General features: G+C 38.8%; 1 protein-coding gene and 1 long non-coding RNA gene across 2 annotated transcripts; both read left to right on the top strand.

The window, feature by feature from the left end:
* The first annotated feature begins 2,865 nt into the window (after window positions 1–2,865).
* LOC310917739 lies at window positions 2,866–7,655 on the top strand. The gene is made up of 3 exons (XR_014591476.1): window positions 2,866–2,912; window positions 3,362–3,466; window positions 7,583–7,655. It is a non-coding gene; the product is annotated as an uncharacterized lncRNA (long non-coding RNA).
* A 6-nt stretch (window positions 7,656–7,661) lies between these two features.
* CNDP1 (carnosine dipeptidase 1) lies at window positions 7,662–23,070 on the top strand. The gene is made up of 12 exons (XM_083876228.1): window positions 7,662–7,684; window positions 11,249–11,364; window positions 12,151–12,294; window positions 13,547–13,709; window positions 14,811–14,899; window positions 16,846–17,046; window positions 18,456–18,540; window positions 19,092–19,252; window positions 20,663–20,827; window positions 21,012–21,153; window positions 21,567–21,714; window positions 22,602–23,070. The coding sequence occupies exons 2-12, from the start codon at window positions 11,290–11,292 to the stop codon at window positions 22,705–22,707; spliced, it is 1,479 nt and encodes a 492-aa protein (XP_083732354.1). The 5' UTR covers window positions 7,662–7,684; window positions 11,249–11,289; the 3' UTR covers window positions 22,708–23,070.
* The last annotated feature ends 3,593 nt before the right edge of the window (window positions 23,071–26,663 follow it).

The raw sequence follows: 26,663 nt of genomic DNA, 5'->3' as shown, positions 1-26,663 counted from the left end.
TATCATCAGACCCCTGTACTAAATTACCAGTGTGGGAGTTGTGTATGTTCCTCAGTTTTTTGTAATGGGAATGTCCTGGCCCAGCCAGTTTTCCTGTAGGTACTAACGTGAAAACAGCTATCCTAAACTCTATAGCCTTAAGGAGGAAAGGCACCACGAGGAGGTAGGGGGGCATCAGAATATGTGGGGTTTTTATGCTCCTATGCGCTTTTCTGCAATCTAAGATACTGACTTCTGGCATAAGAAATAAAAAGAAAAAAGGCTACCTTTTATATATAAAAATATTTTGTATTCTAATTAGGCAGAGCAAAAGAACACAGATATTGTTGGTTTTCCATATAGAAAAGAAATTTAAAAAATGCTACATTTAAATTTTAAGTGTTTCTTCATGGGCAGTTTCTATGCAATTGCATGTCATAGATTGAGATTTACTGTTGAACTTAACTTAAAGATATTTTCCCACCTAAATGATTGTGTGATACAAGGATATCCACTGACTATATCAGTCCAGCACAGGGGAAACAGTCAAAGAATACAATGGGCTTGCACAAGTAAATGAGAAACAAAAGCAATGGGTGTGTCAGACTGGTGGGGTTTGTGATTAAAAGTCAGAGTTTGAAAACCCTGGTGTTGTTTGTTTAAGCTGCCCAATAGCACCCTAGAGATGCGGAAGGCTTTGGATAATGATCAGTTTGGAATGAGTCTTTGGAATGTTTGGGGAGCAGTGCCTGTAGCAATGCAATGGATATGGTTCCTTGCTCTCACCAGCTCTGCAAGCTGAGTGCTGCCCTAAAGCTCAACTGGCACGGTGTGCACAGCCCAGCACTGTAGCAATGTTACCTGTATAAGAGGCCATTCTGATGCACCAGCCAAACTGGTTGTGAGTAATACTATCAAACCACCTGCAGTTTTGTTGTTAGAGCTCTCAGGAATTCATCAAGGTTACTGAGAAAACAACAGGATCAAAAATAAGAGAGCCTAAGAAAATATCTGCAAAAAATGTAAACCCTAGATAGGAGAAGCACAGCGTGAGGATGGAGGCTTGACCAATTGGATGTCCTGAAGGATGTGTGCCTGCCTCATGAGGAAGCAGCTTAGCCAACCCAGAGATGTGTGCCCACATAAACAGTAGACCTAGAATCTATATCTAACATGTAATGTGAACAATAAATGGCTTCTGTTGGAATCATATTAATTTGGTTATTCAGTAGCCCACTTTCCCCCTGCACAGCACCTTCTCTCAAAGGTGTAGGGGGTGATAACCCTGTATTTTAGGGCCTGATCAGGAAACTCTCACTAAAAATAGTTGAAACTAATGCCTGTGGTAGTGTTGCTCACCTGAAGCACCAAAAGTCTTGTGACTCAAGCACACATCCAGGCAATATTTGTCCAAGGTGCCATTCCCTCCCCAGCCTTCTCTGTGCCCATCTTGCAGGGAAGGGTACATAGAGTATTGCAAATGGGGAGAAGGTGCTTTTCTTCCTGGTCAAGCTGTGCTCCACTTAAAGACTGGTTTCCAGGCATGACAACAGGAGCACCTGCTAGAACTGCTCTTCTAACTGCTGTTTGTGCAATTGACATTTCATGGCTAATGACTTAACTGCATTTTAAAATATGGTCATGGGACTTCTCCTCTTTCTTTATTTTAGTTCACAGTAAAGCATAATTCCCTCTGAAGACCAGTGAGTGAGGGTGTAGAAACTTTATGCATCTTCATGAACTATCTCATATTTCAACCAAAATTTTGTAATTTAAATGAGGATTTAGGCACCCAGAGTGTGGGATTAATGGCTTGTATCCAAACCAGTGATTTGCAGAGCTGTCATTTTCTTAGAAGTTAGGAGCTATTAAAAAAAATTAGTTCTAAATGTTTGATTTTTCTATAGTACCAAAAATGAAAAGCCATCATTGCCTTTTAAGCCATGTCAAAGTACATACTACAGTTTTGTTGAAAGGCTTTTGAATATATGAGAAACTTCTCTATTTGAAAAGACTGTAACAAAGACAGCAAAAGTACTTGTCTGTAGGAAAGAGGGGAATGAGTAGAGAATTACTTTCCAGAGAAGTTGTAATTAAGTTTATAGCAACTCAATTAAAGATCCTGATCCACTAGTTGTGCATCTATCTCGGTTGTTAGCAGGCTCAGTGCTTGTGTGCAGGTGTTTAATTAAGGCATCCAGATATGAACCAGTTGTCTAAACAAATGCTCCAGTCTTGTAATTATCTCTATTTCTGTTTTTGTTGAGGTGCTGTTGCGTTTTCCACGAAAAGGCCCATGGCTGGCACGAGGTGCACAATGTGTGTGGTGCAGAGCCCTGGTTCAATGGACATTTCCTCTGCTGAGCAAAGTGCTTTACCCTCGCTACAGGCAGTGGGACTTCAATATAGAAACGTGCCATGAAACGCTACACTCCTTCTTAAGGAGGTCACAGTCACAAAAGCTTGGCAGTGGTAACATCTGTTAGCAAGAGGCATTATTATTGAGTGAGTGTGGCTATACATATACATATATGTATAAATTGTGGCTTCTTTTATTTTTCAGATATTTAAGAAAGCTTATATATAGGAAATTTTTTCCCCATCTAAGCTTAAAAGAGCTTGTGTCTGTCAGAGAAGAACCTTGGCTTGCTTTGGCCTTCTCCCAAATACACTTCAGTGGCAAGGGGACTGCAATGGAAAAATACTCCTAAGGCTTTCTTGGGAGGCTGTGGCTCCTGGGACACCCAGCTGAGATGCAGAAGTCAGTGAAGTGTCAAACTGAGTTAACTTTGTGGTGCTCCAGACATGTGCCTAGAAGGACACCATGACCAGCACCACCTCAGTGACTTGTGCCCTGGCTCTGCCAATTCCTGGACCTCACAGAAAGCTGGGAAGAGGCAGGAGGAAGGGCTGCATAAACAAAGTGCTGCACGGTTAGTGTCAATTTTACTCTGTAAGCCTGAAAAGCCAGTCTCTGGTGTGTCTGTTTGGAAATGACTAAGAATTATCAGCTGGATAAAAGCCTCACCTGCAAGGAGGGCATTAATCGTCCCCAAGGAACACTGATGCTATTTGGCTGAGAAAAACTGTCTGAAGGATACCAAGATGGGAATAACCTCTTGTGTCATTTTGGTGTGATTATTATCTGAAAAAAACTTGCTTAATTATTAAGCCAAATGAATTTACAATGTTGCTTTTGGAAAAATAGAACAGTCTCCTATCTCAGCACTCAGCAGTGTGCTAGAATTGGCACTGGACTAGAACTTGTTTGTTTTTCTTATCACTTAAAGCCTGAGCACTTGGAACTCTGGGTACAGAGGGGTTGCTGAATGAGCCACCAGGTGGTGAGAGGGCTCTGTGTTACTGCTCTTCCTCCACACAGTACCTCAAATCTTTGCGGCCCTGCTCCTGGAAGGTGCTGAGCATCATTGCTCTGTACAGAGGACAGTCTGAAGCCACCTATCCTTGTGAAGCATCTCCTGCCTGGGTAAGGGAACCTTTTGTAAATCAATCTCCTTCCACTGACATACCCAGTGTGATTATCAACATCCAGGTAACAACTACTAAGTCAGGGTTTTGGGGAGCTTTTCCTCTCTCCCAGCACAATCTCACTCCACTGTTGACAAGTTCACTGTTGACAGTGGAAAATGTTGCTTAACTTGTGTTTTGGTGTCAGTTGGGATTACCTTGAAGGATGGTGGGAAATCATCTTCTAACTGCAGGGGGAAGGAGGAAAGAGGTGGAAGGGCTTGCTGCTGCTGCACAGGGAAGTAGAAATATCTGTAGGGGAGGGAGATTTGGGGAATTGTGTGAAAGAGCCTCTGCATTACACACCAATACTTCTGGGATGCAATGATAAGTTATATTAAGGGAGTATATTGAGAAATTACAATAAGCTGCAATAACAACCAGGTACCACTGATTATTGCATGATAGTAACCTTTGTGTTTTTTGGCACTACACTTTCAAGAAATGAAAAGTGGCTGTCTTGAACTAGATAAATTGTTTATAGAGTGACAGGAAGCATTTTAAACCAATGTATCATTTCTCTTCAATGAAATATTGCTCCTAATAGCATATTTCTTACATATTTGCTCACTCAAACTTAGGATTGTATTTATTTAAGACACCCTTTTAGTTAAGGTAACAATAAAAGCATGATAATTCTGCTGAAGTGCCAATGAAGAGAAGGTACCATCACTTTGTAACCAAGTGAAGGTGCTACACTTTGCCCTCAGGTAGTAATAGAAACACAAAGTAGGGGGCCATCGCTGCCCTAGATTGTTTACATTTTCAAATAGGAAGAGAAACAGAGCCAATGATGCTTTCCCCCCTCTGCTTTATCCTATTGTTTCAGTTCTGCTCTTATTTTCCTTTAATCAGTCTATTTTCTCCTGCTTAAACACTTACTGTATCCCAAAGAGGATACTCAACCAAACTATTTGAGTTGGTTCTTTCATTTCTTGTAGTTAATAAGCTACTGTCAAAGAGTGTTTTTATTAAAGAGATAAACCTGCCTACATTTAAAAATCCTTCTAAACAATGTTGGCAATGTTTATGATATCCCATAAATGGAATAAGGACCATAACAAAATAAATCTTTTATATTGTGGACCTTAAACCTTGTTCCAAGTTATAGGTTATAAAATAAGGGACAATTAACAATGAAATACTAAGCTATAAAGTAATAATAGCTTTTTTCCCATGATAGTACAGTTCCTCAATAGTATTATGTGATAAATCGAGAAATAGTTGAATGGATCTACTAGATATAGTAGATCTATTTTTAATCTCATTTGTACTATTCTAATTCAGGAATAGCTCCAGTGTGAAACACTTAAAGCTAAGATAAATGAAGGCAGGATTCCTGTAAAAATAGAATTATTTTAAATAAATTTAATTTATTTAACATTTAATTTCCCCCAAATTTTGCATTTTACTTGCAAATTAATTTTTATACATTGTTCAAGTGAAGAATAAGTACTTAAAAAAAGGAAAGGTCTTTGTAAAGCTCTGAGACAGGACCTGGACCTCTCTTGTTACTTATTATCTTATTGTGCTTATTACTGAATTTAACTGTGTCAATAAAGGTTCTTTCAAAATGGGCAGAGGACTTTAAGGGTAGAAATTTGTATATAGACACAAGCATCTAAAATTTACTGCAGGTTCAGCCCTTCTCCCTTCTGCTATGTGAGATTTGGCAGCAAGAAGATGGTGAGGCTACCCACATCTAAGTACAAATGCAGCACATCCCACAGTTCTGTCCTATGAACCTTTTTGCCATGAAAAGAGCAAGAGTCAGCAGATCTGTCTTTCCAGGAAGAATGTTTTTATACCCGCGTTTATTTGATAGCAAACCAAGTAGCAGAAATTTCTCTTGGGTAAATAGTGAATTACTCCTCCTCACTGGGCACAAAGGGCAATACTACTTCCTTGGAGAAGGGCTTTGCCTTAACAGAAATATATCCTTTTCCACTTTCCAAGACAAAGCAAAATCCACTTCTTCTCTCAGTCCTCCAACATACTAGTGTAAACCAGCATTTATCAGCAGTGCTAGAATGCTTTCTGGCACTGAGATTCCTGTTGGGATACTGGACTTCCAGGAGGAAAAAGGAGGTCAGAAAATTTCTCATGACTTGATGTGTTATTGATTTGGCTACCTCGATTTGATTATTGTATGATAGAGAGCCAGAAGTGAGTATCTAAATCCAAAATTAATCTTTAACTTGAACTACCTCTTCCTTAACTGCAGAACTTATCAGTAAAATTGAGATAAAATGTTCCTGTTCTGCAGGTGAAAGAGGCTTTCCAGTTCAGATTCTCATTATCAGCAACAAAGGCAGCTGCAAAGAGCATCCTAGGGATAAGGACATTCTTTTAAAATATCACCTGTATTACAGCAAAACAGAAGTGATAAACAGTGTCTCACTTCTTTCACTAAAGGGTTGGCTCGAGCATGGGCAGGGCTGGTCACTGCTGTTCTCCAAAACACCATTCAGGCAATTGATACTGCCACACTTTAAGAGGTGACTGCTGGAAATAGCACTGGGCATTGCAGTGTCATCTGCCAGCAAGTACAGAGCTTACCTATGCTTCCCACCAAACATTTTCATTGTTTCTACACAGTCTATTGATTTGGATGAGACTTCTTTAGTAATCTTCAAATGCAGTCAGGTGCTGTGAGCTGGCATTAGTTCTCCTACAGGTGTCTGGGATCTCTGCAGCTCCTGGTCATTACAAGGACAGTGGCTGCATGTGGTGAGGGCTGGGCTTGAGAACTGTTACATGAAGAGTTTTCATCCTCCTCCAAGGGTCTCACTCAACTGGAGAGGTGGCTGGCTTGATTGCCTGCTTCCACCAAAAGTGGAAGCACTCACTTATCAATGAGTATTTTTAAAGGAAGTTAAAAGATAATATCTCAGTTATCTTCCTTGATGGTGATTGCTTAGAGGGAATGTTCCTTTCAGTGGGGTCCACCATTGATTTGATAAATTAGTCCCTACTGCTGTAAACATCTTTATCTCCTTTCCTGCCAAGATTACTTTGTTATTTGCAAACCACATGTGTCCTGATTGTTTTTCTCTGGGGTGTTTGCAACCCAGTGTTCAGTTTTCATTGGCACTCTCCTCCCTGCACCCACCTGAAACGCTGTGTCACAGGGAGGGAAGCACATGAAGCACTTGCTTCAGGAGAGACAAGGAGGCCTTCAAAGCACGTTCAGGAGCTACTTCTCAAATGTTTGTAAGTTTAGTTGATATTTTATCAAAGAATCATACTAGTTAAAGAATCATCTTAGATTTCTTGTTAAGTAACCATAGAAGACTAGAACACTAGAGTTTTCTTTTAACAGTGCTTAATGACATGGGAGGAAGTGAGACAAAAAATGTTCTTACTGCTAAGGAACAAAAGAATAGAAAGTGCACAACTGATTGTCATGCATTACTTCTAAAAATAGGCATACTGCATTTTTCTATAGAGCAGCAACTGCTCCTTAAAATGACATCAAATAAAATACACTTGACATTGAACACTGAAGTCTTTGTTTGATATCCCCTCTATCATTCTTTCAAATAATTTTTCCCTTCCTCAAGACACTGAGATATTTCAGCCTTGCCTGAAATCTCTCTTACAGCTTTATTAAACCGACTCCCTTTTTGACATGAGCTGTTCCAGTTGAAATCTAAATGCTCCTGAGCAGCACTTTGTGTATTAGTAGTGCATTAACATGAAGTTCCAGCAGCTATTTCCCTCCTCCCTTTTGCTACAACAAAACATAGCTGTTACCTAATTTCTTGTTTGAATTATTAGTATTTTGTGCACTCTGCTACTTGGTATCTTCTCACATTCATTTTCTGAACTTTGCCACTGTTCCTTACTTTTGTTTATGAAAGTAATTATTTTTGTGATATTCTACGATCCTTCCTTAAAGTTTGATCTGTTTTGAAAATATCACAGAATAATTCTGAATCTCCCTAGGACGTTTTGCTTGGTTGCTTAGGTTTTTTTTCCTTCACAGCATTTTAGCTTCCTTGTTTCATTTTCTTAAACGGTTAAATGCAAATGAAACATGACAAAGACATACGTCTCTTCTGCATCTTTCCAGGTCATTTGCACGTAACTGAGACAAAAAGAGAAAGATACCAGCACCACAGCATACATCCTCTGTAAAACCCAAGCAACCCTTTAGTGCTTCTGACATTAAAAGGTATGTATTTATTCAAGTCACCATAAGGTGATATATATATAAATATACTAGTTTTTTAGAGTGAAAATGCATAGAATTCAGCAATATCAAAGATTTGAATAGAAGGAGGGGAAATCATATGTGATGGAGACACTGATATTTAAATCTGTTGCATGAGCTTGGTGCCTCTAGCAGCCATGTTCTGACTTCTGCCATGATCTTCCTTGTTCAAGCGTGGCATAACCAAAAAAATCCATTTTTTACCTAAGTGAACCTGAGAAGCCTGTCTAGTTTTCTACAGTAAGGTTAAATAAAAGGTTAAAATCATTTCTACAGTGAGGTTAAATGTCTAGTTTTCTACAGTAAGGTTAAATAAAAGGTTAAAATCATTTCTACAGTGAGGTTAAATGTCTAGTTTTCTACAGTAAGGTTAAATAAAAGGTTAAAGGCATTCAGTGGCCTCTGTTGTAAATGTTTTCCAAGTTGAGGTTTGGAGATTACAAGGCAGAAAAATGAGTGAAATATATGTGAAACTGAGGCATCCAGCCAGCTTTGTGGTAAATGAAGATAATGGCCCTATGTCTCTCTAGATAAACAGCTGATTGAAATCCTGGGACCTCTTGACCATGGCAAAACTAGGTTTCAACCCACCTTCAGATGAATGCTCCCTGTGCCATTCCTACTCCTATCACTTTTTTCTGGGAGTGCAGTGCCTTGCACTTTTCCAGAGCCCCTCACAAATGCACCCATCATGGTCCATCCTCTCCTCAGCTCATGTGGGAGCCAGGTGGAATACAATTTATCAGTCAAAAAGACTAGCCTGAAGGTGAACTTTGCTCTCCTGGGACACACTGCTGGCTAAAGTGAGACTGAGCAACACTGCACAAGCAGAGCCATTGGATGGTCCCCCAAAAGGACACAGTGACAGAAAGAGAAGCAAATAACATAAATGGCCTCTGTGCTCAGCTTTTACCTAATGATGATCATCTCCAAGTACCTGGAGCCCCTTTTGAACATAACCTGCAATGTCTTGGCTCAGATGCTCTTATCTATCTACCCAGGCACCGCCCCAGCAAGTGCCAGTGTCTTGTCTGTGCCAGGAAACTCAGGCTCCAGTTCACCAAGGTCCCGCTACCACCGCGCCAATGTGGAACTCGTGGTCTTCTCTCCTCTGCCCTGTGCAGTCCTCCTGACCATGCCTGTGGTCCACACTCCTACTTCCTGTTGCCCTCTCTAAAATGGGCTTCAGTTGACAAGTATTTGCAGCCACTTGCACAGTCCAAGGATGGAAGAAATAGCCAGACTGGGGGTTTTAAGTTTGGGGTGCTTGTTGAAGAATTCCTGTTCTTAAGCCTTACCTACAGAAGATCAACCCAAAGGTGACTGTAATCTAAATTATCAAAACCTCATTCTCTACAATGTCTTTGTTGCTAAATCCCAGAAACTGCATTTTCTCCTCTAATGTGTCCAGATTTTTTCCATGCTTGCTTCAAAAATTCCTGTAATAATCACTTTTGCTGCTGCTGTCATTGGTGATAAAAATATTTGAAGGGGATTGTGGTTTAGATCCACCTCTTGGAGGTAGGGTTTACTGTTTTATGGAGAAAACAATGTGAGAAGAAAATGATACTTTGACCACCACTTAAGGTTGGTGTTTAGCATTTTAAAAATATTTCTATATTTAAATAATATGGCTAAATTTAATCTCTCCATCCTGAAAGCCACCTCCAAATTTGGATTTTCTTGGCTTGGTTAACAAGTCTTCTCCAAAGCAGTGTTTTGCAGCTTCACTCTCCTGCAGAATTCAGTCTCTTTCAATACCAGCGTTTCCAGTGTCAGGAGATGTCAGGAACTGGACACTGGGAATTATATCTATTAAGCCTTCTCAAAGCTTCACTTCAGAAAGTGAAGTAAACCTTGTAACCTTGCTTCTGAGGGAAGGTTGGAAAATAGGGCCCTTCCTTCATACAGCCAGGATCTTCAGCCAAAGTGAACAACGTTTCCCTCATCTTGTTCATCATGCTTGGGTTTTCAATCTTCCTTCTCTGTCAGAGAAACATAATTGAAATTATTAATATTACCATAGCCTATCACCTTAGCAATGCATCAAAGTTAAGGAGTTATGGATGGGCCTGCAACTATACCTTTTGTTACTATTGTAGAATATCTTTAGAAAAGCATTGGGTTTTGATCTTGGAGTCCATTGTATCACAGCCTGATACAGCAGCTGTTCTGAATTTAGCCCAACCAAGTATTTAGCAATCCAAGGATTACTCTGCTAATACCAATTCAAGACACTACAGCAACAACTTCAAGCAAACATGAAAGAAAGACTGGAGGAATAAGAAAAACACACTTTAAAATCTTATCTTGTCCAAAAAAAAAAAAAAAAAAAAAAGGCAGAGATTTGCAGGCACTAAATGACTTCTGCGCTTATCAAGCGTTTTGATATTGTCACTGAAATCAACCACAAAAGCTATTTGTTTTCTAATACTCTCCAGTGTCAAGCTTATTTTCCCTTATTCATGTAAAATATCGAATGTGTGTCAGTGAATCCATTTTTCTGCCTTCTGGCAGTCTGGAGGGAAAATCATGTCCTGGGGTGTAGCATCACCAGCTGGGCCAGGGAGGGGATTGTTCCTCTCTCTTTTGCACTGGAGTGGCCTCACCTCCAGTGCTGGGGGCAGTTTTGGGTGCCACAGTGTAACAAAGACATTAAACCATTAGAAAGCACCTGAAGTAGGATTATAAGGATGGTGAAGGGCCTCGAGTGGACCCGTGTGAGGAGTGACTGAGGTCACTTAGTCTGTTCAGCCTGGAGGAGATTGAAGGAAGACCTCATTGCAGTCACAGCTTCCTGGGGAGGGGAAGAGGAGGGGCAGGCACTGATCTCTTCTCTGTGGTCACCAGGGACAGGACTCAAGGGAAAGGCCTGAAGTTCTGTCTAGGGAGGTTTAAGTTGGATATTAGAAAAAGGTTCCTCACCCAGAGAGTGTCTGGGCACTGGAACAGCCTCCCCTGGGAAGTGGTCACAGCACCAGCCTGACAGAGTTCGAGGAAAGTTTGGACAGTGCTCTCAGACACAGGGTGGGGCTCTTGGAGTTGGGCTGTGCAGGGCCAGGACTTGGACTCAATGATCTGTGTGGATCCCTTCCATTTCAGGATATTCTATGATTCTGGAAATGAAGAAAAAGAAAGATGAGTCCTCGGGGCTATTGGTGTCTGCAAGTCTTGTCCCAGGGTTGTCTTCCTAGAACAATTTGATGTTTGGGTACTGAAAAACTGATGCAACAAATGTTTCTTTAGAAAATGTTACCCTTAATTTATTTATAAAGCTGAAACTGAAGATGTTTACTCTTTGGTCATTTTTTCAATTTTTGCTGTCAGTAACTCAACTGTGAATCAATTGAAGTTTTTATGTGAAAAAATGAGTAGATTTTTCCTGGCTTGAGGAGATTAAAAGAGATGTAAATAAGCTCAGAACTTTGTAAATGTTTCTGCTTTCTAGTGCTGAAAACAAATGTATATTGCAGGATGTCTGCATATCCTGCAGACATGGATAACAATGTTATCCTTAACTTTCAGATAGCATCTGTTTCAGCCCTGTGCTGCTCTCTAAGGCAGTAATGTCCTCATCCTCTTCATCACTGGAGATGGAGATCTTCCAGTATATTGATGAACATCAAAATGAATTCATCAAGGTAGGAGCTAGGAGCTCTATTGCAGTGAAATGATGAACACAGAGCTGGGCTCCTGTGGCAGGAGCAGTGCCTGGCACAAAGGTAAAGGGCAGAGTTCCAGGTCTGGCACCAGGAGTGCAATATGCACTTCACACAGCAAGGCTGTGAGGGGCAGACTGCTGGGCATCCCTGGGTGGAAGGAGGGACTTGCATGGACTTCCACAAAAGAAGTGGTTGTGGGCATCCTTTGAGTGTGTTCAGAGAGAGGCTCCCCTAAGCCAAAATGCACCTGCATGGGGCATGCAAACCAGATAGGATGCTCACTCCCTGTCTGCTTTAGAACTGATTTTTGTAGGTTTGCTCTTTACAAGGGGAGAAGTCTTGGTCCCATGCTAGTTTTTGCTTTCATTTTTGTCAGCCCTCTGTGAAAAGACAGAAGCATAATTATGCTTTGAATCTATTAAGCACTTCTGAATCCTCATAAGGATCACCAAGGTAAGTTGTACATAATGCAGTTTCTATAATGCAAGCTAGTCAGCATCTAGTCTACCCCCTCTTCCACTGGATTTTAAATCCAGGGCTGACAATGTGAATGCACCCTCCCTGTTGAGAAAATCAGCAATCTCAGCCCTAGGGAGACATCTAAGTGATCCTTTTCTATCCTGAAACCTTACACCATATGTGATAATGCTGTGATGATACAGAAAAAAAAAATATTTTCCAGTGTGAGATTTCTGATATTTCTGATGCAAGGGCCAAGGACAACAACATCCTGGATCACCTAATTGCACATTTCTTCCTGTGCAGGATCTGAAGGAATGGGTAGCAGTGGAAAGTGATTCTATTCAACCACATCTGAGGAAAGAAGTGATGCGAATGATGACATTGGCAGCAGACAGACTTACAGCACTGGGAGCCACTGTTAATTTAGTAAACTTGGGGTCACATCAGGTGCTTATCTGATTCTTGGACTTAAAACATCATATCTACACATGGGTCTACCTATTGCATTCAGTGCTACATACACGCATGTAATGACATAGTGTTATTTTTTGAAAGCTAGATACAAATTTATTGAGTCCTGTACCTGCATGATACCTGCTGAAATCAGGTCTGAGAATTGACAGCATACTGAGAACCACACAGGTAATCCAAATGCAAATTGATGTTCTGTGCGTCGGAGGGAGTTTGATGCTTTTAACTGGAGGGAAGCAGTTTGAAAAAGTAAAAGGACTGAGTTTTTTACTGGGACTGGTTTTTAAATTTTTGTCTGTAATGAAGCATGAGAACTAATGCATCATTTGTCACTGAACTTTCTTTATGACAGAGGTTGTTTTTACAAAGAAAATGTTGTCAGACAGAAAGGGTTAGCTACCTAGAGCATCATCTTTGGTTTTCAGAGATTCTGACAAATGATCCAAGCTATTTTCTTTCATTGTTGGAAAGCAACAGGGAAGAATTCATCTCTGAGAAACTTTAGTCTCTAATTTACTTGCCTTACTGTAGCCATGGGCTCTTTTCTGCCCTAGGCTGTTACATTCCAACTCTAACAGGAATTCAAAAGTTCAATAATAGTGATTCTCTTTTCTTTTCTCTGAGGCTTTTGGTGGGGATTCTGATTTGTAGCACAAGAGCAGTACAGCAACACTAATATTTCAGGTTGTGTCATTTGATAGTTGCAGAGAATGCAATTGTGCCATGTGGAGCTCTGTTCTGCACAGAGCCACAATAGAGTTTTAGCCTTAACCTGTTTTTAAGACAGCCTGACATAGTTACTGCCTCCTGCCAGCAACACATTTTTTGGTTTCTATATTTGAGCTTACAGGCTTCCTGCCCTCTGTCTGTGGTGAAATCAAACCCCAAATTAATTTGTGAGGCTTTTGACTATTCAGTGTCACAATAGCATAGAGGTTACCTCTTGTCTTCTCTAGTGCTGGGATGTGAGAGATTAGTAAGAAGGGCAGTTATGACAAAATGTCAGAAGAGCTCTAAGAAATCCACCAGGAAATAAGCAGTTGAGGGGAAAGGTCTTAGTTTCTCTGAACAGCTTGATACTGGATTCAGTCAGATTTATGCACTTAAATCAAAATCAATTGAGTGTTAGAATTTTTTTTAATTCTGAAACTCCAGATTTTTTTGTACATTTTTAAGTTTTAGAAGGTTTGGTTTTCCTTAGTTGCCTTTTTTTAACCTTTCTTTCCAGTTGCCTGATGGCCAAGTCCTCCCATTGCCTTCTGTGATTCTTGGGGAGCTGGAGAAGGATCCACAAAACCCCACCATATGTTTCTATGGTCATGTGGATGTGCAGCCTGCCAAGAAGGAAGATGGCTGGAACACTGATCCCTATACGCTGACTGAAATCAATGGTGTGCAACTTTTCATAAGTTTCGAATCATCATTTGAATACACAACTGAGGTTCTGAGTGGGAGAAAAGTTCCTGTATATTTAACTAAAGCACAAGGATTTCTCCTGTGGAAATCTTTGGGATATGTCCACCAGCTTTCAGCTTTGATGATTGTTCTGTGACTAGTGAGACCCATCAGTGACTGCCTAATATTTGGTGTGGAAAAGCAATGTGGTTAAAGATGCTTTGTAGAGTATTCAATAGAGAATCCACTTCTGCTTAAAAGTTCTTACAGGATTTTTCATCAACCATTATCCTCCCTCACACCTCCTGGTCTTGCTCCTGCACATTTGTACTTCCACCTGCCATGCTGGAGCTAAGGAGCCTTTGTGGTGGAAGAATGTGAGGACCCCTTATTGTAATTATTCTTCCAGCACAGCCAGCTGACCGATGGAGCAAAAATAATGGATAGAGGGTCAGCAGATAAGTAAGACCTCAGAAATCCTGATTCCCAGGCGATAACCAGAGTTTCCCTTTCTCATTATCTGGGATCAATTACCAACAGCCATACTGGCATAATTCTTCTGCCTTATTCCAGTGTATATCCAGTGAGGACTGCTACAGAAGTTTATACATAGGGACAGATTTCAGTTCCATGTACAGTCGTAACTGTACATGATGTACAGTTGAAAAAGAAATTACATACTTAGACTTGTAGCTTCATATTTCTGCCATGGCATTTATTTGTAGGGTTTTTGATACTTGTTACCTAGTCTGAATGATGTGTCCAGAAGCTGCATATTGTGCAAAGCCTTCAGGCATATCTAGTATGAACAAACAGTTCCTGAGAAGAAAAGTGAGGCTCAAAAACTAGCATGTAGCTGAAACCCCAACATGATGTATATAAAAGGAAGGAAAGGGGGAAAGAAGGTGTATCAGTCCATTGGGAAGCACCTGAACACTTGTCACCTTATTTAAAATGAGTCAGTGAAATCCTGACACTTTTGACACTTTTTCCCTTCATCACTAAAGCTTCTGTGGCAATTGGAATTTGCCAATTACATTCAAGTGATGAGGGAAAATTCAAAGATTGCTTGAAAACTTTCCTCTTTTCTTTTTAAGGAAACCTCTATGGGCGTGGAGCAACAGACAATAAGGGACCAGTCCTAGCTTGGATAAATGCAGTGGAAACAGTTAGAGCCTTGAAATCAGTAGGTATCAATGATGACTTCTTTATTATTGTTATTGTTAATTTTTATTATTTACTATTATTTGTTGTTATTATTTATTATATCTCTGGAGGGATGTATTTACATTCCTGAGTAAGATGATACCTCTCTGTCCCAACAGAGTACATAGAATTTGAAATATTAGCTATTTCTGATGCAGCACTTAGGGCACTGGTCCCACTCCAGTAAGAATTTGTCTTTGAGCATTTCTGTTTTGAACAGCCTGTCTGTAATGTAAATAGTCTTGCTGCCAATACCCTTCAGAGAAAAACCCACAGGGAAGCATTCAATATGTATTACATACATTACACAGCTCTGATACCCCGTTCTCTTGAGAGCCTTTAAAATGGTAAAATAACAGACATTAAAGAATTCTCATGAAGTGTCATCTCTGCTGTTACATTCTGCTGATCTCTGGTTTTATCTGCCTATGAGATACCTTCAATTTATATGTCTGCATGAAGAGAATAAGCATCTAAAAATGTTCATCCAGAATGGGCGGTTATGTCACCAACAGATTAGATTTACCAAAGCAAATACTTTGAATGGGTGCATTCACCAAGTACAAACACAATCACTGAGTCTGATATATTTCTCAGGTCAGACATTTGCCTAAATACAATGACCAGCATAGTCATCTTCAAATATAATTTAATAATTTTGGAATAGTTTTACCCCCAAAGTATTGGTAAACCAAAATATATTTTAGGCTTGTAACTGGCTTAACTATCATCCTTTAAGGTGAATTTGCATGACAAATGTTAGTTAGTGTGCTGAGAAAGTTTTCTGTCTCTTGTATGACATTATGGCACAAACTGAGCATTAAGTCTTGATTTTTTTAAAGTCCTCTTACAACATTCTGGAAGACATGTTTTTCTTGCATCTATAGTACTGAATTGACTTTGGTCTCTCTTATGCACTAGAAAACACACACATTATTTGCTGAAAGAGTAGCTGTTTTAAGTGGATATGGTTAAAGGTCTGACATCTTTCTAGTTTCTCAAATCACTAATAGCTATCTTGACATTTTAACAAGCAACCGAAAAGGAATTTTTGTAATTTGAAGTCTTTCTTTAGAAAAGAGCATAGAGCATCAAACAATATTCATTAACAGTTTGTTTCTAAAATTTCTGTGGCCAGCTGATGATCCATCAGTGAACCCATCCATGACGCAAGTTCATTTAATTTTACACATTCATTCTTGCCTTTAATCTGAGTATTGAATCAAAAGAGAAAACATCTTAAAACCTCTAATGAGAAAATGAATTGTAACAGGAAACTAAGTTGAAATTGATATCCCCTATGGGATGTGTCAGCATTTTCAACTCCCACTATTCCATAATAAAAGTTCTAATTACTCTTGGAAATGCATCCTTATGAACCAGCAGGCTTGCAAATTTATGAGTGTTAAAAAGACAATTATAGTAGAGTCACTGACAATGTTTTTATCATCAAGTCTGGTGACAGACAATGTTGGGAAAACCACAACCAGTGGCTCCTGCATGGGCAGCATGGGCAGTAACAGTGGAAATGTAAGAGGCAGGAAATTTTCTGTGAAAATGCAATTGTTATTACAAAGTTAGAATTTCCAAAGCAATTAGAATATTGAATAGCACTGAGAGAAAGCCTATTTAATGAGATATTCCAGCAAGTTTTCTGAAAACATAAAGAAGAAAAAAAAGACATCACTTATTTTCCTTTAAAAATGAAAAGTAGATAAGGAAAAGAACAAGTTGTTCTGGAAACCTATATGTGTCAGTCACTGGCTTTTCTAATGAAGTAAGCTATATATTCTAACTACTCATCCTTCATCTTTCTTATCCTAACACAATTTGTACAGCAAGCCAGCCTGCTCCCAATTTTAAAGCTTTTTTTTAAAAAAATTAAAATGCTTGTTTCTTACCCAGACTTTTCTAATTTTTATACAGGCTGTGCCAGTGAACTTCAAGTTTGTAATTGAAGGCATGGAGGAAGCAGGATCCTTGGGGCTAGAGAAGCTACTTGAGGAAGAAAACCAGAGCTTCTTCTCTGATGTTGATTATATTGTAATTTCAGACAACCTGTGGCTCAGCAACAAGAAGCCTGCCCTTACCTATGGGAGTCGGGGAAATGCCTGCTTCTTTGTGGAGGTAAAGGACACAGGTTCACTTGAACTGAGCCTCTGACAGATAGCAGTGATGTAGCTGTACTTACATCTGCATGCAGAGAAAGACTGAAGGAAAGCTTAATATTAACAAGCACAGAGCTTTCTTTCATGTCCCCTTTGGCTTCTGCAGATTTCCCTCCTTGTTTCAGTTCAGTTAGCCTTATTTACTTCCATTAACTTCTCTTCAATCATTTCTTCCCTTGACCCCTTTCCTATCCCATTACTCTTCTCCCACTCCTCCAGTCTCTTCTCTCTCATCCTCCCCTCTGCACATCAAATCTGTTCTTGTGCAGCATCATCCCTACCCCTTCCTCTCCAACTCCCTCCAAAAGCATCTCTTCTGCTGCTCTGCCCTTTTGCAGCAGATACTCCTTAGTACAATGAATCAGCCTAAAGGGACTCAGTTTGGTTGGATCTCTGGGTTTAAAAGCCACACAAAATTTTTGTAACCATTGCCAGGAGCAAATAAAAGTTCACTGTAGCCAACATGCTATATTTAGCAGGCAATGTGAGCTACTGTGAAATAAAGAGCAGAAATTTCTCTTCCGGAAATGCTTCCTGATGAAGCATAAAAGGAATTCAGAGAAAAGATTAAAGAACTTGAGAACTAAAGAAAAATCTGCATCAACCTTTATGTCTGAAAAAGAATGATTTTTTTTTTTTTTAAATAGAAGAGCCTTGGCAGCCTTGATTAAATTCTTCTAAGTCTTGGTTAAGAAAAATGATGCTATTAAAACATCAAAACTGATCTCTCCCTGCTAGTAGACAGTTAGCTGTAATGAGGTTTTGAGAAGAATAAACAAGTTCTTTGCAGGAAAATATTTTATGATTAACCCACGTATGAAAATGTGTCTGGAAAAAGAACCCATTTAATAACTCAAATGCCTCTATTCTAAAGACGTGTTATTCAAGAGACCTATAAATTTTTATTTGTTGCAATCTTGAATTAAAGTTGGACATATATTCTTAATATCAAACAAGATTAATTTTTGCCTTTTAAAAACAAAATTTTGCATTAAATAAAAATGATAGACAATATGAAGAATTTATTTTCCAATGTTAGAAACAGTAATAATATGCAAATGTTTAATGTATGATGTCTTTAATCTTACTGAAGCAAAAGAGGGAGTGGAGGAGGACCCTGGCTCTCAAATGTGAGTGCAGACAGCTGAATTCTCTCTCTGGTGGTTGACAACAGAGCTCCATTTTCTCTGCCAAAGCAGATTGTCCCTGACATGATTTTTTCTATTTAATAATTAGAAAAAAAATAAATTTTCTGTTCATTTGTGATCTTGTATAAAAAAACTGAAACCACCAGTCAGTGTGGAAAACAAACACTCACAGAAGAGCAAGGTAGCAAGCATTTACAAGTATCCAGTGGTCTTGGTACAGGTTGAATGTGGCAGCAAGGACCTTCACTCTGGAACTTTTGGAGGCATTATTCACGAGCCGCTGCTGGACCTGATTGCGCTGCTGGGTAAGAACACACGTCATTGCTCAGGAGCAGCTGGGGAGCACTGCCCATGATCAGCCTCACAAAGGTCAGGGCCACGTTTAATTGTTGTAAGGCAAGTCTCATTGAAGAAAGATCCCCAGCTTTCCAAACCTCAGCACAGCTATGGTGGTGGAAGCTGAGGAAGGGAATGTCCTCAGTAAAGGCAGGACCTCAGACACGTTAAGCTGATGTCAGTCACACATCAATTACGAACATTTAAGGATTGCTGGTCACTTTAATACATGCACATACAGCAACATCTGACTTTTTAATGCTGATTTGTATCTCAGTAAGATGATGTTTTCATGTCAGAAGCTGGGCTGACACATCACACACTACACACAAACAGCAGCTCGATGGTTTTCTTAATAAATATGCAAATATATCAAGTTAGGTGTCACAACTTGACAGATGCAAACAGTTGTTAGGCTTACTAATTTGGTAAAGAGCTAGGTAGAAGGGAGAAGGTGTTATGATTGCCAAGGGGAAGAAACAGGCTCCATTTGTACTGATATCTGTATCTTATTTTACAGACAGCCTTGTGGATTCCACAGGTCGTATTCAGATTCCTGGAATCTATGACAGTGTTGCTGCCCTGACGGAGGAGGAAAGGAAATTATATGAATCGATTGAATTTGACCTAGAGGAACATAGAAATAACTGTGGTGTGAAAAAATTCCTCTATAGCACCAAGGTAATATAGAACAACCTGTATGAATACTCAGCAGAAAAATTTAAATCACCTATTTGTAGCAGTAATGTATAAACCAAAGAGAAAGAAATTTTCAGTCAGTGGCGAGCTCAAAAGAAAATAAAGGAGCACTGAGAAGTAAAATGTAAATAAAATTAATCTGCTGAAAATGTAAGGCACTGCATCTGGGGAAAGTAATCTGAAATATGAATAATCAATTAAAAGCAATAATGCAAAACTAACAGTATAATACTCCCTTCCTTGCCTACCCCTATAATGCCCCCTTCCTTGCCTACCCCTTCTCTCCCCCTAAACCTAATCAGCCAAATAAAACATGCACTAAAATGCCTACATTTAGGTTACATAGTAGGGGAGAAGTTGTACTCAGCTCTGAAAAAATGGGAAGCAGCTTTAGGCAGATATGTTTCAGGTGGTTTTTATTTAATACAGATTTTGATGCCTGCCAAGCCTGCCATAAAATGTCCAAAGCTACAAGCCTCTCCTTACCAGCAATTAAAAATTATATCCTAAATAAAAAAAAACATCAGGTGAGAGCTTGCTTGGAAAGATCTCTCTGCACAAGAGTGACAGTTGGGAGAAAGGAGTTGATTTAATTTTTTATCACTAACATAATTATGCTGGTGTAGGTTCTGCTAACATGGATGCTTTTATTTCCAAGAAAAAGCTTTCAAATTACCTAAAGCTAGACTGTAAGAATCAATAATACAAATGTATAACGTAACTGCTCTATCTGAGTTTTGATGCTTTACCTATATGAGAATGAATTGATGTAAATTTTTTCAGTAGATAAAGGTCTAGTCTCATAAAGCTGAAGGAAAACAGGAGCACCCTGAGGTTCTGCATGAAGACCAGTTTATATATTTCTCCCATTTTTTCTTAGAATATTAATTTTATTATTATTATTAATAATAATAATAATAATAATTTTCTTTCTCCTCTGCATCTTTTCCAGAAAAAATTGGTTACTGAAAATTATAATCTTTCCTATTGTGTTATTTAGTGTTCTTTAGTAGAGTTTCTTCACTGGTATCATCTGGGATGGATCTGACTGCATGGTTTTTCCAGTGACAAATTCTGGGATAAACAGGCAGTCAGATCAGAAGTTGTTCTGATACTACTTTGCACTAGGAAAATTTACATCCAAGATTTTTAAAGCAATGCTCTATTTTTCTTATTTTTTCATGAAAAGCTGTTACCATCCAAATATTTCTATGACTGGAAGAAGTAGTATTTTTTTTAAATGAAAAGACATGCGCATGGGTTTAAATTAAAAATCAAATACCTTTAAAATACAGAGGCCTCCAAAAACAAATTTAGGATGGAAAAAGTTTGTTTATCTCAATTGTGGCTGGCTACAGTTTCATCCTTTATAATTTCAATTTTTTTTAAAAGGAAGAAATACTTCTACACCTGTGGCGTTACCCCTCTCTCTCTATTCATGGGATTGAAGGAGCTTTCCATGAACCAGGCATTAAAACAGTCATTCCTGCGAAAGTAATTGGGAAATTCTCAATCCGTCAGGTCCCCCACATGGACCTTTCAGTTGTGAAAAAACAGGTAAGAGACAAATCTTTTCTTTGGCCACTACTGTGTAAATTAAGCCCCTCTTAGCACCTCACAAATTTAGACTTGTAGTAAAGTGAATGTTTTTAGCATGCACTTGTTTCCAAGGGAAGTAGGAATGTGAGTATAAGGTTGAGTTGCAAGATGAATGCTTTTTTGAAAAGTATTTTCCCTACAGGTGGTGGAACACTTGGAGGGTGTCTTTTCCAAGAGGAACAGTCCAAACAAACTGAAAGTGTCCATGCCTTTGGGTGCGAAGCCCTGGCTTGCTGATGTTAATGACCTACTATATAAAGCAGGAAGAAGGGCAATAAAAACAGGTGTGTTCCTTTTAATTTTTTTTTTTTTCAGTTCTTGGTGTGTTTGCAAGTGTGCAGGGTCATTGTGCTCAACAATAGGGCAAAACAGACTTCACAATGTAGTGCTGCAGCCTCTCACTCTTATAAATCTCATTGATTTTGATAGAACAACTCATCAACATCTTCCATACTTTGCTAAATTTTTGATATGTTTTATAGGAGTAGCCAAAAGGCCTCATTTACTTATTTTTGTATTGATAAGAAACCAGAGCTTTATAGAGCAGAACTGATCTGTGAAATCAATTGGCTACACACTCAAACCCATTTTTACTCAGAAGCTCTTAGTATCAGCTCTTTGCTTAAATATATGATAGCAGAAAAAAGCACCTGGATTACATCTATTTATTAATTCATTTTTTTCCCATGTATTTCAGTTTTTGGAGAAGATCCAGATTTCATTCGTGATGGCTCAACAATTCCTGTTGCCAGAATGTTTCAGACTGTAACAAAGAAAAGTGTGATGATGCTTCCGATTGGAGCAGCCGATGATGGGGAGCATTCCCAGAATGAGAAAATAAGCAGGTTTTTTTCATTTGTCTGTTTTTGCTATTAGAGAAGGGGGGAGGACTGAAGTTCCTTGGTACCCATGAATTAGCATACCCAGATGGGAAGCTTTGCTGTGCATTGGGCCTATTATCTCCAGCACACTAGTTGCTCTGCTAAGCAGAAAGCAAAATTCCCAGACTAATGCATACCATTCTACACTTTTCACAGAGTGTCTATTCAGTCTTTAAATCCATCACATTTTAAATTGTCATTTCACTAGCAATGAAATTTGCCTCTGGTCTGAAAGATGATGGTGCAGATGGGCACTCTTCTGTCACAGCATCTATTTTGAAGTGTGCCAGTCACAGACACTCATGTTTATGTAAGGATTTTGGTGTTTTCCAGTGTAAGTGGGTATAAAGATTTATTTATAGTCCAGGGACCAAAACTAGTATAATTATACAAAAAATAGCTTAAATTTGTCACTAGTGTTCATTGTTGGAGGCACCATGGTAAGCCACTATTCAGTGTGTTGCCTGAACCCTTGTGCAGGCTCTGAGTCAACTCATGCTGAACTCTGGAAAGAGGAAAATCCTAAAATAATTCTCAAATTACTTTTTGTCTCCCCTCTTTAAAACCTCAACTCTGCTGGCTACAGGTAATACCAATTTTGGGAAAAAAAAAAAAAAAATACCAAAAGACCCCCCAATTTTGGGGAAAACCTGGAAAAGGTTTTTTGAAGTAAATCCAGAGGTGTACCAAATTGAAGGATGTCCAGCATTTCTGAGCACTGGGTAATTTTTGGGGGTTACCAATCTTGCAAATTCCTCTAAAGACTCATACTACTTTATTGGACTATGTTCCTAATTTTGTGAGCAGGACAGCCTGACAAGACTTCACTGTGCTTCTTTCCTTCTTCACAGACACAACTATATTGAAGGAACCAAATTGTTTGCAGCTTTTTTCCTGGAGATATCAAAGCTACATCGGAACTTACATGAAACTTCCCACACAGAGACTATCAACTGACAGGCCATACCAAGAAAATCAGCAAAGCACTTTCTTAAACTTTCTGATTTATATAAAACATATAAATCACATATTCAGTGACTGTGAATTGGTGAGGAAAAAAAATAAATGCTGCGCTATTTCCTGGCATACTACAAAATGATGTGCATTTGTGATATGATCCATCAAGCCCTAATACTGTATAATAGGGTTAGGGATAATTCATTCTTGCTGAATGGAATATGTTACATTTTAGTTTTGAACTTCAGGACAAAGGGAATTTATACATCCATTTTATCAAAATTACTTTATTTTGTAGTATCACTCTTCATGCTGCCTAGCTCACATCCTAGTTTCTGAATATGAGCAATATACACTGTAGTTTCCTCCTAACTATGTACAAAATTATACTTACATAATTCTTTGAAGAAAGATCTACTATCAAATTACTCTTTTCCTTGTCCTTCACAGAAGGTTTTAAATAGGAAGTGCAGTGAAATGTTCTTGTTGAGTTTGATGTGAAGACTTGCCTATTAATACATATTTATGCGTATAATCACTGAGGTAAGTAGAACTGGAACAATAAATAAACATTTCCAAGTCTGGATTCTGCCTTCCCTCTCATCACCTCTTACTGTGCTGTGAGCAGTTTTAAGAATCACTTAATAATGTTTTCTTCATATGACTTTCTTTCCATACAATAGAAAAAACTTTTTGTAAATATCTTTTCTGGCCAAAGCCTGTCATGAGAAGGGTGTTTTCCCACCCAATTAGCAACTGGTTGTTAAGTGTCTTTAAAGCATCAGTTTACATTAATAATTAAGTCAAAGGGAAATTACATATTTTGAAATAAAAACAAATTAGTTGAGAGCTCTGTTTGCTGTTTAGGCAAAACATGCAACGCAAAGCTCACAATTCAAATCTATATTTTTTAAACTTTAAAATATTATTTTTACTCTGACATAATTAATTCACATACAACCAAACCAACTGAACCAGAAGTGTTATCTCTACTGTTAAAAAATTACATTAAGTAAATTACAGAAAGTACTTGGCATCCTTCCTTTCTCTCCTGTTACCTCCCTGCAAAAATCTGTAAGAACAAAGATGTGGATGAGGAGTCAATAGAAGGGATGATTAATACATTCTCAACAAACACCCATTTTCAGCCCTACTTGAGACTGTGAGGCTCACAGTTGAGCTGCAAGAGCTGAGTAAGAATTCTGGCTCTGGCTGCTGATGGTGTTCAAGGGGAAAAGGAGGACTCAGCTCAGTCTCTTATTTGGCACTGCAGAACTGCAGTATATTCCAGGACAAGGACCAAAAGCCTCAAAGACCAGAAGAACTCTGGTTTGCATATTATCAACTTGTAGCATAATTCTCTATGATCTCTCAGTTCCCTTCACCTGTTGAAAGCTTTTAGGAGCCAGTTGTTATGAATGTTGTAGGAATGAATACTTCAGTGTCTGCCCAGGACTCCAGGGCAGCTGGTCCATTTTTAAAAGCTGTCACACCATTGAAGTACATGAGGGAATTTTGCTGAAATATTTCAAGACATCTAATTGACATAAAACATTGCAATCTCTGGGTTTGCAGTGATTTCACAACTTACAGACTCAGAATCTGCCAAGTTAGAAGAGACCCACAAGGATCACTGAGACAAAGTTTTAGGCCTGTACAGAACCGCTCCCAAATTAGCTTAAAACACAATGGAAAGAAACCTCTGCTCATAAATATGACCCTTTTGGCAGAAGAGCTGAAAAGTTGGCGAGGTGGCAGATACCTTAATGAAAGAGAGATGGAGACTGTCGTTTAGGAATATGACTGCACTGAAATGCCACTATAATATCTGCTGTCTGTGTGTTCTACAACATTATGAAGTTGGAATGGAAGATGGGCTTATGTGTTTTTTACTATTGCTGTTTGAAAAGGCAAATAAAATAGAGTAAAAAAAGAGCATCATTTTATAAGCACAGACGGTCTCGGAGCTGTGCACTGAAAACAAGGTTCTGCTCTAAAATAGCCACTTACTGTCAAGTTAAAACTATGTGAGTGAAACAATGGGGCCACTGAATTATGTAGACCATCTCCATGCCTCCTTCAGTCCCAGAGGAGAGAAAGAGCATAAAACTTCAATTTCAGATTCTCCTGTCCATAAAAGAAAGAAAGCATTGGGAAAGTAACTCCTGCCCACAGAGGTAGTGAGTGCTACTCTTTCCTTCTTTGATCAAGAATGTGTATCCACCATCTTTCCTTAATTTTTTTTTTTTTTTAATATTGTGCAGCATCCTGTTAGCCCTGTGAAAAAAAAGAAACCATGTGTATTTTTTCTAAGCTCTGTAGTGTCATACAATATTTTTAGCAATGTTTCTTCATGGTTGCACTAACAGGTATTTGTTGCCACAGTAAATTAAAGATAACTCTACAATACTAGTGTTAGAGATTGGATTAAAGTTTGCTTCTATTTGTTAGTCTTATTCTAGGTGTGCCATATCCTATGTCAGAGCATATTAGATATTCTCAAATCGTGACCAACTAACTACAGAAACCATATGTACAATTAGTGTGTCTACATATGCATGTATGTAGCTGTATATATATGTACACTTGTAAGATCTAATCCAGTCATTGATTTAAAAAAGAAAAAAATCTTGCTCATTCTGCTTCAGGTTTTTCTTACTAACGACTGAATGGGAAAGCAACATTGTGAGGATGTCCAAAAGCAGCATCTATATCTCTGAAAGCTTGATACAGATATCAAGACCTGGATCATAGGATAATAAAAGGATTTAGGTTGGAAAGGACCTTAAGGATCATAGAATTGTTTGGGCGGAAGAGATCTTTGGAAACCATCTAGTCCAAGCCCACTGCAATGAGCAGGATCAAGTAGATCAGGCTGCTCAGAGCACCGTCCAAGCTGACCTTGAATGTGTCCAGTGATGGTGCATCCAACCACCTCTCCAGACAATCTGTGGCAGTGTTTCACAGACCCCAGAGCACAGCTAACAGTACAAGGTGCCTATCCATAGCTGGTCAAGCTCTGCCTTTCTCCCTGGTAGAGGAAGACTTGTCCCAAGTTTTAATTTTTCTTGTAGGCTGTATATCTGTGTTGTAGGGAATTGAACACTCAAGAATGGGATGATATTTTTCTACTGATTATTAATGTGAAAGAATATATTAGAATATTTTAATTTCCATTTAAAATCAGTGGGTTTAAGTGTGAAAGTTGCTTTTTTATAATAGATAATCATAGTTTTTAATCCTTAAGTAATGTTTCAAAAGAGAAGACTGAAAGGTGTGTCAGCTAAAATAACGGAGAATAAGGTGTTGACAATAGAAGCTGAAGGCATAGAGAGATGAGCAGCCTCCTGAGACTGAGAACTAATCAGGTCATCACCTGCTTAGCCTGTGAAAGTGGAAATTAGGCTTATTCACATAGTTAAGGTTTTCCTTTTCAGTCAAACTACTCCCAAGAAGTTTAACTTTGACTCCTGCTAGTTATTCCTTTCAGAATAAAGCATTTGGCTTGTTTCACAAAATGTTATAAAATGCCTTGCTAGTTAAGGATGTTCATAGTCCATGTTTGGACAGGGAAGATTTTGCAACTATGCCTTTACCTGTGACACAGAGGCCCATGCCAGTGGCTGGTGCCAGTGAGGACTCATGAGTTCCCTCGTTTCTGCTGGAACATTCCAGCTGCAAGTAACATGTAAAGTTAAATATGTATTGTTCGAAGTGAACCTTAACTGATTTTCAAGTTTATACCTTGTATCATAGAATATCTCGAATCAGAAGGGACCCGTAAGGATAATTGAGTCCAACTCCACGCACGTCTGTATTTGGGGCTGCAGACACATCGTGCCCTTTAGGAGGTATGTCATTAAATATTTTAACCAAATATATGAACAGAAAAATATGAACAGTTCCTTGTTAACAGAGTGCAGTTTTGTCTGCTTTACTGCCAAATATTTCAGTGA

This window comes from Zosterops lateralis (assembly GCF_965231275.1).
Source record: "Zosterops lateralis genome assembly, chromosome: 1".
NCBI classification, from domain to species: Eukaryota; Metazoa; Chordata; class Aves; order Passeriformes; family Zosteropidae; genus Zosterops; species Zosterops lateralis.
The sequence above is the reverse complement of the archived record's forward strand: the minus strand, read 5'-3'. Positions and strand labels throughout refer to the sequence as shown.